At 52.7% G+C, this 18146-nt stretch overlaps 8 protein-coding genes and 1 non-coding gene across 9 annotated transcripts; 6 read left to right on the plus strand and 3 right to left on the minus strand.

Annotated features, from left to right (window-relative positions):
• Positions 1-1633: 1633 nt before the first annotated feature.
• ColSpa_08878 (uncharacterized protein) lies at positions 1634-3253 on the plus strand (the record flags this gene model as incomplete). Its single annotated transcript, XM_049275090.1, has 1 exon — positions 1634-3253. One exon carries the CDS (start codon positions 1634-1636, stop codon positions 3251-3253), a length of 1620 nt encoding a protein of 539 aa, XP_049131047.1.
• Positions 3254-4752: 1499 nt separating this feature from the next.
• ColSpa_08879 (uncharacterized protein) lies at positions 4753-4935 on the plus strand (the record flags this gene model as incomplete). The annotated part of the gene is made up of 1 exon (XM_049275091.1): positions 4753-4935. The coding sequence occupies one exon, from the start codon at positions 4753-4755 to the stop codon at positions 4933-4935; it is 183 nt and encodes a 60-aa protein (XP_049131048.1).
• Positions 4936-5214: 279 nt separating this feature from the next.
• Positions 5215-5739, plus strand: ColSpa_08880 (methyltransferase tpcH; the record flags this gene model as incomplete). Its single annotated transcript, XM_049275092.1, has 1 exon — positions 5215-5739. The coding sequence occupies one exon, from the start codon at positions 5215-5217 to the stop codon at positions 5737-5739; it is 525 nt and encodes a 174-aa protein (XP_049131049.1).
• A 98-nt stretch (positions 5740-5837) lies between these two features.
• On the plus strand, positions 5838-6405 carry ColSpa_08881 (glandicoline B O-methyltransferase roqN; the record flags this gene model as incomplete). The annotated part of the gene is made up of 2 exons (XM_049275093.1): positions 5838-5880; positions 5942-6405. The coding sequence occupies 2 exons, from the start codon at positions 5838-5840 to the stop codon at positions 6403-6405; spliced, it is 507 nt and encodes a 168-aa protein (XP_049131050.1).
• Positions 6406-7148: 743 nt separating this feature from the next.
• Positions 7149-8270, minus strand: ColSpa_08882 (glandicoline B O-methyltransferase roqN; the record flags this gene model as incomplete). Its single annotated transcript, XM_049275094.1, has 3 exons — positions 7149-7603; positions 7697-7784; positions 7848-8270. The coding sequence occupies 3 exons, from the start codon at positions 8268-8270 to the stop codon at positions 7149-7151; spliced, it is 966 nt and encodes a 321-aa protein (XP_049131051.1).
• A 2109-nt stretch (positions 8271-10379) lies between these two features.
• Positions 10380-11267, plus strand: ColSpa_08883 (uncharacterized protein; the record flags this gene model as incomplete). Its single annotated transcript, XM_049275095.1, has 1 exon — positions 10380-11267. One exon carries the CDS (start codon positions 10380-10382, stop codon positions 11265-11267), a length of 888 nt encoding a protein of 295 aa, XP_049131052.1.
• Positions 11268-11896: 629 nt separating this feature from the next.
• Positions 11897-13480, minus strand: ColSpa_08884 (beta-1,2-xylosyltransferase 1; the record flags this gene model as incomplete). The annotated part of the gene is made up of 1 exon (XM_049275096.1): positions 11897-13480. The coding sequence occupies one exon, from the start codon at positions 13478-13480 to the stop codon at positions 11897-11899; it is 1584 nt and encodes a 527-aa protein (XP_049131053.1).
• Positions 13481-16494: 3014 nt separating this feature from the next.
• Positions 16495-16593, plus strand: ColSpa_tRNA_237. The gene is given in 2 exon segments: positions 16495-16532; positions 16550-16593. It is a non-coding gene; the product is annotated as a tRNA-Leu (tRNA).
• Positions 16594-16838: 245 nt separating this feature from the next.
• ColSpa_08885 (uncharacterized protein) lies at positions 16839-17259 on the minus strand (the record flags this gene model as incomplete). The annotated part of the gene is made up of 2 exons (XM_049275097.1): positions 16839-17140; positions 17202-17259. The coding sequence occupies 2 exons, from the start codon at positions 17257-17259 to the stop codon at positions 16839-16841; spliced, it is 360 nt and encodes a 119-aa protein (XP_049131054.1).
• Between the last annotated feature and the right edge of the window lie 887 nt (positions 17260-18146).

An 18146-nucleotide genomic window follows, 5' to 3' on the forward strand; every position in this document is an offset into this window, starting at 1 on the left:
GAGGCAGAGCTTCCCTACCTGCTGTGGCTCCATGAGCAGTCCCTGGCTGGCCTGCCCGTGTACCGCAGTACAGGGCGCTGGTCAGGGCTGGCTCGTGCGCGCCTTCCCGCTCGTTTCGGGGTATGTGGGGGAGGAGCAGGATGAGGGAAGGGACCGCCGGTGCGCCAGTCGAGGGGAGGAAGGTACCGGGTACATTGCACGAGTGTCTCCTTCTTCCTCCCCCCCCCTCTCCTTCCTTTCCTCATGCTAAGGTAGGTAGGTAGGTAGTCGCCCGTCAGTTGTGAGCAGCTTCCGTTTGTGAAGTCATGCGCGTGCCTTTCTAACTCTGCTCTGCCTCTGTCCTTCCTGGCGTACTACCTAGGCAATGCACCATGGTATCGAAAATGCGTCCCGTCTGGATCTGGACCTGCAAAGCTGAAGCTGGATCTGGAACAGGGAATCCGAGGGCGGAAACTGCAACGAGGCAAATGCCAGGAGGCAGGCCTTGGACTTGGCCCCCCACCGCCAGGTTCCATCGGGGGGTCCCATCAAAAGTGTCGTCAATCACCACACACACAGCACAACCCAGAAACCAGCATCAGTCCCTCCCACCACCACCCCGCGGCAGCTCCCACCAGCACAGCACGGCACAGCACAGCACCCACGCCGCCTCGCAGGGCATGCGATAAGCAGAGGCAGACAGACAGCTCCTCCCCCTGCCCGCTCGCCTCATCCCGTATCAGATGTAGTGTACATATCACATCGCATCGTGTCGTGTCGCACCGCACTGACCGTCGTCCCCTCCTCTTCCTCTCCCCCCCCCGGTCCGTCAACCTCGACCAGAACTGCCTGACGTCTTGTTTCTGTCCAATCTCATCTCGTCACCCTCCGACTGGCCGCCGCCGCCAACCTGATCGCGGACTACTCACTCGCATCCAATCCCTTCTAACCCAACATCCACCGCCAGCCCAGCACTGCCACTATACCAGCACACCACCACATCCACATCCACTGCCTTTACCGTTTACTGCTTCTATCATCACCGCTACAATACAATACCATACCGTACCAGCCGTACGGACCATCTTCTAGGCGCCCAGGACCGCTTCAAGCCCCCGACAGCTTTTCGAATTGGGCACGTTGCTGTCCTCGTCCTCGTCCTCTCGCCCGCCGCTCAAGCGCCCTTGGTAAGCAGCAAACATGGCCCCCATTTTCCCTATTAGGCCACCCGTCATCCCGACCCCAAAATCCCTCTGCAAGCCGCGTCCCTTGCGACTGATGTGCGTCCCAACCGATTGTTCCGGCCGACGAGACTGACCTTCACCCGCAGTACCCGTACCCATAACCAATACTCGCTACCCCTGCCCCTCGATCTGCCAACCCAGCGATCCGACTCAGTCCGCCTACCCAGCCTTTCTCCCACCATTCGATCCTCTGGCGACTTTAACAGCCTCGACCGTTGAAACATCGTCGTCGCTGTCGTCGTACCTCGCGTCGATAGCGTCATCCGGCGATTACGACACGCGTCCACGCCTCTCCCGACGGGACATGACCATGGCGGCTGCCTAACTCTTTCTTCGACAACCCTGCACTACGAGATTGAATAAAAAAAACCCCCGCCTAACTCAAGCCTGTGCCATTGCCCGCCGCAACCATGGCGTCCGAACACAACCCCTTTCGCAAGAAGTCCGCTTCCACTTCCTTGTCGTCCTCGACGACCCAGCCCGTGACGACCTCGGCCTTCCTCGAGTCCATCACATCCGGCATCTCCCGGCAGAATGTCCCTCCGCCCCCGGAGCCGCGGCCAGTGAAGCAAAAAGTCGTCAAGAAGGTCAGGGTGTTGTCGCCGCCGCCCTCGTCCCCTTCCTCTCCCGAGTCCGTACATAGCAGAGGCTTCGGGCGCCAAGACGACAGTAGCGACGACGATTCACAGGACGACGACGACCAATTTTCGAAGAGGTTTCCCGAGCTCCCTGGAGGCCTGCCCGAAGCAGCGCCGCTTCGTATTGCCAACGCAAGCGGCACCCCCGATAACCCCTTTGGCAAAACGTTGCAGGATTTGGAGGGCCTGACGGAGAGGAAACCTTCGCCGGGCGCAGCCGGCAAGTCCATGGATGTCAATGCATTCAAGATGCTGCTACTCACCGGTCAGGCTGGTGCCGGAACACCGCCTCCGCAAAGGCCACAGTCACAATCGCAGCAAGACAAGGTCATAGGCTTGCCGAACGATGCATCTTATGCTGCTCCCGAGCTAGACACGCCCCGGACATCACAGGAAATCGCAGACGACCGCGCAGAGGATCAGCGCTCTCTGCTAACATCACCGACGGCCGCGAAGAAGAAGCCCCCTCCGCCAAGCTCAAGGCATGGCAGGAAGATCAGCGTTCAAACACCACAACGTCCGCACATCTCTTCCGAGACAGCGTCGCCTATATCGCCGTCCGATGTGAACAAGCCACTCCCGCCAGCTCCCAGCGGCCATGGCATGAATGACGTGGAGGATGTATTCGCCCGAGAGGCCGCGGGCAAGGTGCCGGAGCAGGACTCCCCCACTCCAAACACGACGCCTACCCCGGCTCTTCCGGGGAGTGGAAAAAAGCCGACGCCTGCCCCTCCACCACGGCGGGGCCACGCACGGAGCCAATCCCTAACAGCCTCTGCCGGAGTGAACGCTCCGAGCACGGCGAATTACGAGGCCGACACGCCGCCTCGGTCATCGCTGGAGTCCCAGCGATCGCGGTCAGAGAGCTTTCGGGGCATCAATGCCCCGGCCCCGCCGCCTCCCCGGCGTCCGCACGCTTCGCACCGGCAGTCTTTCCAGCTAGCATCGCCATCCAATGCATTTTTCAATGGCGCCAGTCCGGCTCTGTCTGATGTCGAAAACCCTCTACATGCTGGGGGAAGCACCCCTCCCAAGATTTCCCCTCCACCACCCCCACCGGCGCGTAACACATCCACGCGTCGGCCTCCAAGCCTGAGAAGCATCGAAGCGCCCAGTAGAAAGCTCAGCGGCGGCAAGGAGAACGGCGCCCCTCCACCGCCGCCTCCACGGCAGAGAGGCAGCAGCCGCGGGAGCATGGACGGATACGGGACGAGAAGAACAAGTATCGACAGTACCAGGGCCATGGGTAGCAACGTACCAGAGGAGCCTGCGGCCGAGGACAATGCACAGGACTACGCCGCAGCGGATGCCGGGAAGGCGGCGGACATTCTCGCCGACTTGGACGCACTGCAGAGAGAGGTGGATGCACTCAGGGCAGCACAGGGTAAATAGGCGAACAGCGAAGGCGCGATGTAGATTGATGGTCTGGGTATAGAACTGGCCGACGAGCCACTTGCCATGCCCTCGAGGGGCTGCTGGATTATGTTAAACAGGCGCTTGTACATTGACGCACGTACTGGGATGCGACATGAAGTAATGCAATGGTTATGAGTTGATATTTTCATGCTGCGCCGGGCTGCTTTGTCCACTGCCGGGATGATCAGGTGTCTGAAGTTCTTTGTCTTGTTGGTGCACGCCGAATAGGTTGGAGATGAGATGAAAGTGACGCAGAACGGTGAGTGACTCGGGGAGAAAGCCCGAAAAGGTTGACGGAGCGTGATGGGGGGCTGCCGATGACATCTCAGAGGACGGGGTGCCAGCTCGCAGGCGGAGTGATGACCCGATGAGGTATTCTGACGGAGGTCGCATAATATCGCTTCTTTCCCCACGACGGGATACACGAATACCATATTTTTTCTGTTATTCTTCTATGGCACCTTGAGTCTCTCCCAACCAACTTGCTGGCCCGCGGCGGCCTTGTGGATGGTAATATACATTCCCGACGGGCGGCGAATGATTGGTCCTGGCAGCGGTCGAGTTCAGGGATGTCAGGTGTGGTTGGTAGGTGCTAGACAGCCTCGTAGGGACAAAGTAAACCACCGCAAGAGAAGGAAGCATAAAAGTACACGCGGGTCCTAGGTTTTGTTGTCGAAGGTTGTGTGAAGCAAACGCCTGAGATGCATTGCGGTTTGTGCGCGCCGCACGCCCGCGGAGGTGTCCAAAGTTTTGCGCAGGTGGGAAAATGGAAAGCTTGCCTGGCACATTGTTTCGAGGGCCACGAAAACTATCTGATCGACGATGGGAGGTGTCTTGGCTGCCTGCGTTTGTGCCGCTGGTGTTGCCTATCGAGGTATGCGTAGGGTTGAGGCATAAGAGAGGTAGGGCTGGACTCTTGGGGAAGAGCGCAAACGGTATTCCGCAGAGTGCCTAAGGCGATGAATGGGAGTCACGAGAAAAGGGTGACGGCCGGCCGATGTCCGCGGGAGTTGAAGGTTTGCTGTGTTAGACACGGATGTGGATGAAGGATAGCAGTGCATGGATGGAGAGGCGACTTGCTTGATTCAAGGCTGCAGTACAACACCTTGACATGGCTATTGAGGCTATCGCAAAATGCTGTCCAAGAAAACTCGTCCCATTCTAGACGGCCTTCTCTGAAAAGGGAAGGTCCCGTTGGCCTTGTCACAATAGCCTTTCTTTAGAGGTGGACGTGATTGGCCGGCGGCTGTGTACTATTTAGCAGCATCCGAGCGTCATAACAGCCGCTACATGGTAAAAGCGGATAGCAGCAACTGGGGATCAGTGATGCCGAATGAAACCCGGCCATGAGACACGCCAACAAGCACCAGGATAAGCTTGGCACAAGTGCCGCGAACACGAGCGGCAGCTGTTAGAGTTCTCAAGCTCTCCGGGCCTCCGGTATATGCAGCGTCGCCCACAAAGGGACGAACCACATGGCCGTATGCAGTAGAGGTTTCCACAACCTCGGTGCCGTCAACACAATCCGTCATCCCGCCATGAAAGCCACCGAAGAGGCATTCGACGGGCCCCTCCGCTTCACACCATCACAAGAGCGACCGGATCCCAGAGCATTGGATCTCGACATTAGGATCTCCCCAGACCCGGCCCCGATATGAGCCTAATCGAGCTCTTGATACACATTTCGCAAGCTTCTCTAGGTATACTCGCCGGAAGCTTTTGGCTTTGGAGTCTGTATCATCAATCCTTGTCCTTTCTTTAATTTATATTTCTTTATACTTCCTTTTAAATAGCTGCGGGATTCTATCTTCTGTATCAATGGTAAACACTGCGCTATACTACACTCGTGTCTGTAAATCATCACTTAAACATATTCATTATTGAGGCCAACTGTCTTCTCCCACCGCTTAAAGACATCATATAACAATATCGTCACAATGTCCTCCGTCATCAGCACCCCGAACCCCCTCCCCATGGGGCCCGAGGTCACCAAGAAACCCAATAACCTCACGGCCACCCCGTCGGCCAGGCACGCCGCCGCCGCCGCTGTCGCCAACAAGCAGCAGCAGCAGCAGCCCCTCAACGCCGCGGGCGACAAGGCGAACCTCGTCGAGTTCTGGCGCAGACCGGAGGCAGGCAACATCTACCGCCACGCCGAGCACTTGACTCTTCCAGTGACCCCCTGCCTCGTCGAGCACGCGCAGCTGTGCCAGGCCGTGAGCGCCGCCAAGGCGCCCCTCAAGGTCATGGACATGGCGTGCGGCACGGGCGTCGTGTCGTCGTACATCCAGAAGATGATGCGCGAGCTGCCGCCTCACGAAAGGGAGAAGCTCAAGTTGACGTCCGCAGACTCGAGCGAGGCGCAGCTCGGCGTCGTGAAGGACAAGATGGCGAGGGAGAAGTGGGTTGGATGTGAGGTCAAGCAGACTGACATCATGGTAAACAGTTTCCTTCTCTTGTGACGTCCATGTGTGCTTTTGAGGAAGGGGTGAAGTAACTGACAGTGGGGAATTAGGACATGGTGTATCCGTCGGATCATTTTGACATTGTCATCGTCGCCATGGCGCTGATGCTCATTTCTGACCCGTACACATCGCTTCGAGGTAACGTAGTCTTGCACCTCCCTCCTCCGCGAATTTGTACATGTTTGCTAACCAGCGCCAGAGTGCTACCGTGTCACGAAACCGGGCGGCACACTGGCCACGTCAACCTGGATCACGGAAGGCTGGGTCCCCGACACCCGCGACGCCGTGGCGCACCTCGCCCTGCCCGGCGAGCCGCCCGTCGCGTGGCCGCAGTCGTCCATCGAGCTGACATCGCTCTGGGGCCCGGGGTCGTGGGAGTCGCCCTCGTTCGGGAAGTCCATGTTCAGGGCAGCCGGTTTCGTCGACGTCGAGACCGAGGTCGTGACCAAGTGGATATCCTTCACTAGCGTCGATGAGTGGTGCACCGTGTTCCAAGCCTTCATGTACGGCATCACGGACCGGTTCTGGACGCCAGCGCAGAGGGAGGGACTGAGGGGCGAGCTGATGCCGGCGTTGAGGAAGTACATGGAGGACAAGTACCAGGGGCAGCCGTTTGAGATTGAGAGGACGGTGCTGTTGGTGAGGGGAAGGAAGCCCGAGTGAGAGAGGGGGTGCGTTCATGGCCGGAGCTCTTCTCTAGCAGTGGTTCTAATGGGTCGTATGAGCCAGTAGTCCTTTTTACAAGTATCAAGCCCAGCACTCTATTGGCGGAAGACATATCGGACTATACATGTTTCACATACAAACGCACTACAAAAGCGCGCGCGGTACAGATTTCATCTAGTCACACTATAGTAGTTTCAAGATGTAGAAATATCTTAAGAAAGACGTGTCGCGGCGGTGGCGTGCGAATACTTTTGCCACGCCGCGGCTAAACTGTTTATCAAATTTGATAACCTATCATATCTATTGAAAGCGTGCAGGGTGATCAGGTCTATAGAGGGCGGTGCGGTGCGGTGAAGAACCACAACCTACCCCTATAGCTACGCAAGATGCCTTTAACCAGCCGCGAATCAGCTGTCTTGATCGTGTCAAATCTGCCCTGATCAGGCTTGGCCGAAACACGATGAATAAGGTAGAGACTCCCAAAGTTCTTGTGTAGATGTGATCAGGGTATTGGCAATCGCGAAAGACAGAAAGAATGCTTCCTTGAGCCTAGAAAAGTCCGATGAGAGTGTGTTGATTATGTGTCTGATCTAAGTTCCTCTGTATCATAGAGGTTTCTATACCCTTGATCAGACTCTGCTAAGCTAAGAAATCAAAGAAACTAAACGCAAAGACCACCTCAACGGGAGCAGGAAACCCTGCCCCGTTCCACTATATTCGTAAACTTCTAAACGCGGCCTCTACAAGGGCTTCCTCCCGCTCACAAGCACGCTCGTCCTCTCAAAGAAGAAGGGCCTCTTGCCATACTTCTTGTCCAGCCCGTCGCGGATCGTTTCCTGGAGTAACTTGCGATGCTTGGCCCGCAAGGCCGGCGACCACAGGGCCTCGGGGACGCAGACGATGTGGCCGGCGCACAGTTGGCAAAAGTCCTCGCCGTCGGCGGCGCGCACCCAGCCCTCCTCGTACGTGGCATTCACTTCGCTGTAGCCGGCGCAGTTGAAGAGGTGGGCGACGAAGTCGGCGCGGTTTACGAATCCCGAGCCGTACCAGATGACGAACTCCTCCGAGGTGCGGAACCACGGGAGCCCCGGGGCGGGCAGGGCAGAGAGGGCCTCGTAGATCTCATCGATGGCGCCCTCGCGGGAAAGCAACGTCCCGGCGACGACGCCCCCGGGTTTGACCACGCGCTGGAATTCTGATGGCTTTGATGAGTATATGGTACAAGGGGAGGAGAAAACAAAGAGAGGGGGGAGGGGGGGAGGGATGAACGGTTTAGAGGTTAACTCACCGAGAATAGCAGACATCATGGGGTTCATCAGCGAGATGGCGAGGCCGACAACCACAATGTCGAAGGTATCCGAGGGCAAGTTGATGGACTGCAAGCCAGTAAGCACGGGGTATCATGGGCGGCGTCAGCGGATGGAAATGGGGAGACTGACTGTGGCATCGCCTGCCATGGCTGTCGTGTTCGGCCAGCCCTCGCTCTTGATGCGCTTCTGCAAATGCTCAATGACCTTGGTGTTGATGTCGACGCAGGTGATTGTCACGTACTCCTGTGAGTCAGTGGCCTTGAGGAGCTCGTGAATGACTTTGGTGACGCCGCCGGTACCGCACGCCATGTCAAGGATGGCTGTCTTCTTGCGGATGGGCAGGTGCAGCCCGACGCGCCGGAGCATCGGCATCACACACGGGGCGCTGATGCGCTCGACGCCGTTCTGGAAGATGACCTCGGCGCTCAGCTCCTTGTCGGCGAAGAAGTTGGCCAGGGTGCTGGCGTTCTCGGGCGACGTGTAGTTGTCGGGTTTGTTGGTGATTGAGACGGCTGACGCGCTGTTGGTGATGCCATTGATAGTCCTATCCATGTCTTCTTTTTGGACTTTATGGCTTTCCCAACTTTGGTTGGTTGTAAAGATCTCGGGGCTGAATACCAGAAAAAGAGTTTGATGATGTAAAACGATGTTAGTGTTTTTGCTCAGTGGGATAAAGAGCATACGAGGTCAGTCAAACTATCTGTTAACCAAGTAGGAACGTGTCCAATTGCAACTTATATATACCGCAAAGGAAGACAATACGTACTGGTATTCAGCTCAAGGTTTTCCTGTACGGCCGTCACTCAACATCATCTTAGCTTCATCTCGGACTTGACTCCCACTCCATCTTTCCCCTCCACGCATTTTCCAGCTCCCCAATTTCCTTTTACGGGCAGTTTTGCAAGAGAGATGGACGTCCGGGACACACAAAGGCTATTGCGATAGATTCCACCTTTTCAAAATTTACCTTCCAAGAACCGGAGTATATGAATCGGCCCATGCGAACACTCGGTCGACCCCACCGCCGGGAAGAGGCATGCTTTGCAATCGCGGCGGATGCCGAATCGGACGGGCGGCTTTTCTAGAGCATCTCGCATCGTCGCGATGCACGGCCTCCCGCGGGATCCACCCCGATAACCTTGGGTTATACGCTGGATTCGCGGCACCAGAAACCTTGCCAAACCGTGGGTGAACTTTGCCTAAACCAAACAGGACTTCTCCAAATGTGTTAGCACCGACTGAAGGAATATTACCCTTCGTCCTATCCCCCTCTGGGCTTCGCGGATGGATGGGTCAAGTACCAGGAGGCATTGGGTGCGCCTCTTAGCGGAAATTAGGAACGAGTCCGACGGGATTGGACGAGCGTGATGGAAGTTTAAGACCGACGGGCTAATGTGGTGCCAATGAACTCCGTCCAGTTGAGTCACGAAACGAGCGACCGGACCAATACTGAGCACACAGTACAACGCGACCGTACGTCGTAGATATGGGTTAGGCTAGTGGATAAAGTGCTGATGTGGCGGCTTTTTTTCTGTCTTAATCTTTTTCTTTTTTTCTTGTACCTCTGCTTTGCGAGATGCGGTTTGTTGCGAGTTAGAGACGCGTTGTTAAACGGAGAAGCAGACTAACGGGATCGTTAAGGAGTGGCTACGGCCGCCGAGTGGCTCCCCGGAAGAAATGGGTCTGTTCGGGGCAGCATCCCGGAAATGCGCACCATGCCACGGCGGATAGGAAGCATGGCACAGTCGGCGCCCAACCCTGATACATGAACTAGCCAAAGTCGGATTTCCCCGCTGATTCTGAGAACGTCCTCGTTTACAGCCTCGGTTCCGTCGCTGCTTTTTTTCCAGGAGGTTGTGCGCTGCGAAGCGAAATAGACTCACGTGAGAGGTGTCTATTTGGACTTAGATCTTGGTAGAGAAGGCAGCAGGATAGTCCTCATGTACAACAGGGTAAAAGTTTGACACTTGCTACATGTTTCAGCAGTACACTTGAATAGTTACTTTCGAGATAATATATATCTATGGACTCTAGGATGCAAGATATTCACGTTCTTCTCAAGGCATTTTCGGAGTACGTCGCTTTGCGACCATAATCTAACGTATCCCGCATATATCGGAGAAGCTATCGTCACACCCACGAGGGGTCAAGGAGTAACATTTGATTGGCGGTCCTGGGAGCTGGACTAGGAAGGTGTGATGTGACAGGCGGGGAAGCCAAGATGACTTATCATGCGGCCTCACAGCAGTTCATTGACATTGAAATGTCAGCGCCTCTGAACGGCTGCCTTCAGGAAACGTGAGGTTGCCTTGCCTTCCCAAGGCCAGGTTACCTCCACCGGTTCGCAATTCCTCCGCGCGATAACCTCACCACATCCGAGCAAGTTGCTATGCATTGGCTGCCCGGGGTCTAAGCCAATAGCGGAAACCACGGATTAACAACGATTCTCAAATAACCTGATTTGAGGATCCATTACAGCTGCTACGTTACGTCTGCATCTTTATTCGGGCGGGAGAAGAGATGAGTAGACTTATACATGGCTCAGCATACCCTATGCCATAACGGGTAGATGAGGCATCTTTAAAAGAAGGGTCTTGGACCTTGTGAGGACGCGCCATCTGTCTTGACTACCCATTTTATCGATAAGCTTCCAAGGTCGTAATGAAGTGTTGGGCAAACATTAATCTTTTCGCCATAGCGGCGGTATTGCTGCTTCATGGATCGTTTTGCGTTTATGCGGCAGCCGATTCCAGTGTGAAGTCCATTTTCCTCTTCAAGGACGTCCTGCAGTCGAACACAACGGCTCTCAAGACTTGTGGGTTTGAAAGCCTAGTCATCTTCCGGATTGGTGTCCTCGACAACGGTGATCTGGTCTACTACTCAACTGGAGATGCTGGCGAGGCAGTCGACGCTCCCGTCGCAACCAACGGCACATACATCGGCGGAACAGCGCTAGCCGACAAGATCCAATCCTTCAAGACTGGCACAACGAACATCAACAGGGTGGAAATTTCGCTAGTGTCACACGACACGACGTTCCAGAACATCCGCGACTTGGTCAACGCAGACGGGACGGGCCCCGACGCGGTCTTGTACAGGAACTTTGAAACCTTAAAGACCGAGTGGGACCTCGACGCTTTCAACAACGATGACGAGGGGGTCTATGATATTTCGAGCACAGTCAAGTTCGCTCAGCTGCTCGGCACGATCGGGTACCAGTATTCCATTGCGCCGTACACCAACAGCGGCTTCTGGGCGAGTGTCAAGCGTCAGATTGACGCTGCGGTTCCCGGCTTATTCGACCGTGTATATTTGCAGGTTTACGACGGCGGAGCTGGCAACAACCCAGGGACGTGGCAAAATACCCTTGGAACCAAGGTTGTCCCCCTTGTGTGGGTGATCAACGATGCGAAGCCATCGCAAGGCGTTACGGCGGCGCAGGCTCAGCAACGATTCCAGAGCTGGTCCTCGCAGTACACTGTTGCTGGGGGTGGATACTGGAATGACTACGACATTGAGAAGATGGATTCGTCGTATGTAGGACAATAGTTACATGCACGTAACAGCACTGTAGTGGCCACAGGTGCAGACACAACATAATCATCACCGGTGTTTTCGGGCTGTTATAAGATTAAGATCAAACCCAAATTTGCCCGATGCCGAAATTTATCAACTCTAGTTGTTTCAATCTAGTTTTTTGAGTTGTCTCACTCTTCGCCAAAATAAATGCGATGACACCTCAAACGCACGGGTCATTTTCTGTCACGAATTAGAGCGCACGCACAGCGAAGCACACGAGAAATGGGGTGAAAGATGGTTGTTTCTCACAAATGCTGACAAGCAGTATATAGCCTACATATATACCCATACCATGAGTTGAAACCCATGGGTAAGGCATGTGACAAGACTGATGTTATGAACCGTGTAAGTGAGGCATGTGAAACCGCTGAGAGTTTCCTGAAAGTGAGGTTCTCGTGACATTTTCCTACACACCAAACTGGGGTATCTTGTAACGCAATGCATAATAGACACATAAGAAACACGACTGAACTGCAGTGACATTCTTGGCAAGGGCATCGTTTTCGGAAACCTTTCTGTCCATATGGCCCTTGCAACAGAGTTGAGCGTGAAACCTCCATGGGTACATCAACGACTGCTGTCAACTATCACCGCCACACTCAGCTTACTTTTCGTTTGGGATCCTGCAACCTCGCCATTTCTAGCAGAAGTCTGTATATATAGATCGTCAAGTCGACTTCTCGAAAGGCTTCAGAATACCAATCCCTCCCTTGACCCGCAATCTCCTGAGCTCTACGCTGGCCGGCTTCAGTCATGGTGAGGTAAGTGACCAGCTCAGGGAGCTCCTCCATGCCGAGACTGACAGGCACATAATGCACCCATGGAACAAGTCTATCGTCATGCCACTCTCGGAGCAGGGTATGTTTCAGGGGCGTCGACTTTGAAGCCAAGAGCTTGTAGTATCGACCGCTGATGCCGTTTCCGTCAACATCAAAGACGAGCCGCGAACGAAGTGCTTCGTCCTTATTGGCCCATGACCTAAGGTTGAAGTATGATTTCTGGTCTCTGCATTGCGCTCTCCCGCACTGGAAAATGCGCGTAAAGGCAACGTCGTATAGTCTGCTGTTCAAGAAAGACGACGTTACGCGCTCAACGACGCCATCGATCTGTCGTAGATAGACGTGCTCCTGTTTCTCAGGTTTCTGCAAGTTCTGTGCAAGCGCCACGAATCTCTGACGTTGATAGTTCCGCCAACCTTCGTCAGAGGCGAGACCGCCAGTGCTGGAACCCGCCCAATAGACGTTGTTACGCTTCTTAGACCACTCAAAGTCGTTATGTTCATCGTATGTAAACTCGTCCTCCATGTATGCTGGACTTGGAAACAGGATATCGCCCATTGTCGCAAGAGACCCCGTTGAGAGCACTGGCACCAGTCCCTCAATGAGCCGAAAGGATTGTGGGCGCGCAATGAGGCCGTGTAAAGCACTTTGACTGGGGTACTGACACAGACGCGCTGCTGATGTTGAGTCTGCAACAAAAGGAAGGCCGCATGTTTCGACTCGGACGTTGCCAGCTGAGGCCGTGCCGTTTCCGTATTGTGGAAACACATATCTTTGCGACTCGCAGTACTTCATGACCTCGTCCTCGACAGGTCGTCCTGACAAGTTTTTCAAACGAAATCGTTCGCTGCCAAAGATGTGTCCTCCTCGGGCACTCCTTGTCGATGGAGACGGCACCAAAACCCGTGGTTCATCAAGATGGTTTACGAGGAATTTAATGTCGGGGATTGAGACTCCATACAGGTCTCCCAGCCTACTGTTGAATGAAGATGCAATGTGTCGATCGAACGTGCGATAGGCGTGCTCGCAGCGGGTCTCAGCTTGTGCCCCTGAGAACGAGCAGAGCCAGAGGTCGCTGCCTGGTGCATGGTATGCATCCTGAATCGTTTCAACAACCTCCTCTCCACTTACGTCCAGGAACGGTGATAGAGTGTTGAAGATCGAGTCGAAGTCATCGATTACGGGGGATTGGTTGGCCGTTGCGAACTCGTACCACGCTTCGAACCCTGGAGGTGGCTCAAGCCCGTACCGTCGTTGGTATTCTTTATGGGCTGCTGTGTAGTTCTTCGACTGGGATTTCAGCATGTTGTCAAAGCTTGCGTTTGCGACACGACTAAGAAACTCAACGGGGTGCGTGTAACTTTGGCTGGCAAAAGTCTGGGCTGCAGATCTCGCGTTGGCCATAGCGATGATGTTGGCGACATAGGGCCCTAGAGGCGCAAAAGCTAGAACCCAAAGCGTTGATCTTGATCTTGGCCCCTGAGGAATCAGATGGACAATTAAAGCTAGAGACACAACTGACGCTGCGACATGTGATAATGCTTGGAACTCTGAGGGTTGGGAGAAGGGGTTGCGGGTGGACAAGATGCCGAAAGTCCCGATGGCGGGTGCGATGCGCCAAGACGTATCTTTAGCCTAGTTGTATTAAGACCAGTTGTTAACAAACCACTATTCTTTGATGTGTGCCAGGCCATACATACCGCTCTGGCCGTAAAGTACCAAGTTAGAGCTTTGGTAAACCCTAAAGTAACTGTGTTCGGGATATTGACCTTTCGGAAGCCGAAAAGAACGGTATCGATCACGAAGTAGGCGACTAGCAGAACTAAAACCCGATATGATAGCGGCAGTATTGATTGTTGAAAGTCTACGCGTGGGAAGGACCGCGTACGTTCAACGGCGTTGCCATGTTCGAAGGCGACGTAAATGACCAACAACGCCGCGATCGGAATAATTGACAGCGCAGATGCCTGAAGGTCCCAACTTGACAACGTGAGCATTGAAAATCCCCCAGCCAATAGCGCCCCTGATATCGTATCAAAGGTACAGCGAGCAATTCTGAAATAGGTCGGCTGCGGAGTAGTGGACGACGCGGAGTCAGGTCGAAGAGCGTGTTTCTGGACCGCTAGGAAAAGGGGAGGCAGAAGCGGCTAGAGTTGGTTGTCAGTTTAAAGATTAGAATAGTTCCTAAAATAGAATAGGTCTGTGTTGAAAAGGCTTACGAAGAAAGCTATTGAGCTTTTGCACTCGGCTCTGTAGACCGAGGCTGTAGCAACTCCTATCGCAATCAACCATATAGATGCTAGATATGGCGTAGGTTTGGCGTCCTGTTTGACATTGCGAGGGAGTCTAGCTTTCGAGGATTGCGAGTTGTTACTACCGGAATCCTTTGCATGAGCGCTTTGAAAAAGCACAGGCAGTATGAACCAGCAAAGTAGCTCAGACGATATCTCGGCTTGCTCAGAAGAAAAGTATTGTGTCACGACCGCATAAATCCCAGCTGCCCCGGCAGGTCCAGTGATAGAACCAAGATTCTGTGAATATGGCGATTTCCACATCATCATTTCGAAAACGGGTTAAAACCCATTAGACTATTAAGCTAAGAGATCAGCATCAGTTTGGATTCAGGACGAAGAACAATATCGTGGGTCGTGTCTTTTTGGGATGCAGGAAAGTATCGAAATCAGAACGTCTTCAGGATGGTTCATCGACTTCGGCAAGATGGTTTGGCATATGGAGAAGAGAGAAAACCAAACAAACGACTTGATAACGCAGTTTTGGCGTGTCATGCTGGGCAAGGACATCTTATGGCTTCTTGGCTTGGACCGGAGAGGGTTGGCATTGTTGAGAACTTCTGGGATGTGAACAGGGTGCACGCTTCCATGGCATAACTAGCTTAGAGGACCAGAAGTACAATGGCCCGACTACTCAGCGTCCAAGCCATACAATCTAGTACTCCCGTATTAGCACGTTGCCAGTGAGCCGGTACTCGGTATGTACTCGTTCCGATGGGTCTTGGTAGGCGGAGCCATCATCGTCATTCCCCACTTGCCAAGTTGAGTTAAATTACCCCAAGCGGCATAAAAGTTTAGGCAGCAGCATTTGGTTGTTAGTTTGTCGGGCAGAATACGGGGTATGACGCGGAGCCGAGTTTTCAGGGGCTCATTATTGGCAAACGTTTGTTAAGTACTAGAGAGCAAGAGGGTTCTTTCGGCGAAGACATAACAGCCCGGGCGGAAACAGGAGATGATGCCAAGGGCCTCGCAGCACCCTGCCAAGGAGTCGTATGCGCTAATTGCTAAACTAGCTGCTTGGAGCGACTCGTAAAGCGGTGGGAGATCAGCTTGATGGGTTGATGACAAGATTCAAAGCAGGACTACTTGCCACTGCGGTAGCTCGATGAGTCTATGTGGTGGGTAAGAGACAAGCTGTTGGACTTAATGTTCGAACGGCCAACTAGAGCCAACCAGAGAATGATAGAGAGTATAGCTCGTATAGCGATAATTCTTCTAGACTATACGTGAAAACGAACCATGATGCCGTTGCAAGTTGGTACACTTTGCCTGTACCATCAAATTAGCGAACATTGCTGTCCCTAATCCTGAGCTCCACGTCCGTTCGACTACGCGTATGAATTCTCCCAACAATATTAGGTTCAAGAATTGATTTAATCGTGTAGTTGAGCTGAATACAACCTGCATTGCTCGCGATTTGGAATGTCCCTCTCACGAAACAAAGTTGAGTGCGTGACCGCCATTGAAGGAACGATGCCACTTGGCAATGTGGCCATGCTGATCCCTTTAACCGCCCAGCCTTTATGTCCGAGACTGTTCATTTCTAGAAAGGGATGTCACTTGCCAGACTGCTTGGCCTAATTAGCTACATGCAGACTTTGGGCAGAAGACGTCTTGATAGATCATAAACATCTCAATGTCCGTTGTGCACCTCAGTCAAACCCATGCCAAAATTATGTTCCGCCATATATTTTTGAAACAGGCTCTTAAGGAACGGCTGCAACAACAGCTACTCGGCATAAATATGATTAGACCTGCAGCGGCCCCAAAGTTCTGAGATCACCCCCTAACGTCAGCCGCCTGCATTCTCACCATCACGCCAACTGTTCAGAAAACCGTTAACTTGTGGAATTGTATGGTAATTTTACGATCAAACTGAAACTCTTGATTCGATCAACAGCCTTGCATAGATCTACCCTAAAATTACTGAATGATTAGGGTTCTTCAGCGCGGCTTGTAATCACTATTGGTCCGGTATTCCACTCTGGCAGGATCGTTCCAACTAGGGGTTTGTTTTAATAGTCTCTTCTATGGACCGGCCCACTCTCTGGTGACCGTGCTCCACGAAGCCCTAAGCCCTTCTGTGTAAGTTGGTATTTTGGTGGTTGCCATCATCGACAACTGTATGGAAGGGTGGCCGAGTTGGTTATGGCGCCAGGTTAAGGTCAGCTTAACATCTGTTTCCTGGTGGGGCAACCCGCGCGAGTTCGAGTCTCGTCCCTTTCATTTTTGATGCTTCTTATTTTAATATCGCGTGTTGTTGACACCCTATAACATGCAACATTGATCATGATATTACCTTGTACAGCACATGAGGTTTTTATGTATATGAAGGCATCGAACATAAATTTGTAACTTTTTAAGTAGGCTTCGGTGACTAACATGTGTAAAAAGGGGTAAACTAGGCATTCCATAACGTGATAACTCATTATATTTTTTTGTATTTGTACAATGACTGACCTCAGACATCCTCAAGCGTCTTCTTTAGAGCGGCTAGGCTTCGTAGCAAAACCACCTGTGATTGCTCTAATTTCTTCAGACCCCTGAGTTCCACCCCGGCCACCTGGCTTCCCCGTAACTGATTGAGGAATATCATGACCGGTGGCTGTAATACCTTCGCCAACACCAGAGGGCCTGCCCTCGTCATCGTGGATTGGGTTGTCGGCGGCGCCATACAATGTCGTTGAACCGAGTCCACCTGCGGCAGACGGGTCCTTTTGATGAGGGTTAGGGACAGATTTCAGAATGTTCTGCTTGCCCGCATCGCCAGGCACTAAATAAAGATTTAGTGTATGCTATCATTAGATGATTGTCTCATACATGATGCCACAAACCTTTAGTTCCGTCCTTTGCCATATCGAAGAGATCACCTCCTTGATCTGCGTCAGCCATTTCGTAGATCAAGATTACTTTGAGTTGAGTTGTGATTTGGGATTGCCAAGTAATTGAATTTTATGGTGAAGATCTCCAGTAGTCAATAACCAATACAATAGTTAATAGCAAAAGGAGTGATACGGATGCTGTTATCTCGTGCAAATGAGGACGCATATGTTTTATGGTGATACCGGTACTGAGCACACCACAATTATGTGGAGGACTGATATCATGATGTCATCATAAGTCGAGGCGCACATCCAGACGATCACTCTCCCAACGTGACGTCAAATCGATACGTCAAAGATCACAGGATTTCAGATGGAACCCTTCATTTCAATTGCATCTTCATGAGCATTACATGTGTGGTTCATCGTGCGGATGTTTGGCGAAGTATTGAGGGGTGTAGGATTGTTCTCGTCGCTGCTAGCTACCGATCGCTGCTCACTAGCCTCGCCAGTCTCATAAATGTTCCAAATGGAGTCTCCGGTTATTTTATTGCACATATTATTCAAAAAAACAATTGTCTTTGCGTTCTCGCAGTAATCTCGAAGGGTCCAAAATGGTATGTGTTGCATCTCGAGTTCGCACTTAATAGGTGACAACTAAACAAGGTTTAATTGTTGTGTGACCCGGGAAAGTCCGTCATAAGATGGGATAATAGTCGTGACACAGAAGACCGCGCAAGCTCAAATATCACACTTCAACAAAGACGTTAGACATACGAAAATAGTCAGGATATTGGAATCACTTGTTGTAATTTGAGAAATGCTTTGAAACGCCGTTGGGAAAGCGTTATAATATCTACATCAGGGTATTGAATTACAACTATGATCGTGCCTCTTCAAAACATACAGACCTGTTGATACATATAAATATCCGTAATATACATAAGCATATCATAA

The sequence above is a fragment of the Colletotrichum spaethianum genome (assembly GCF_022836535.1).
Source record: "Colletotrichum spaethianum MAFF 239500 DNA, contig25, whole genome shotgun sequence".
Lineage (NCBI taxonomy): Eukaryota > Fungi > Ascomycota > Sordariomycetes > Glomerellales > Glomerellaceae > Colletotrichum > Colletotrichum spaethianum.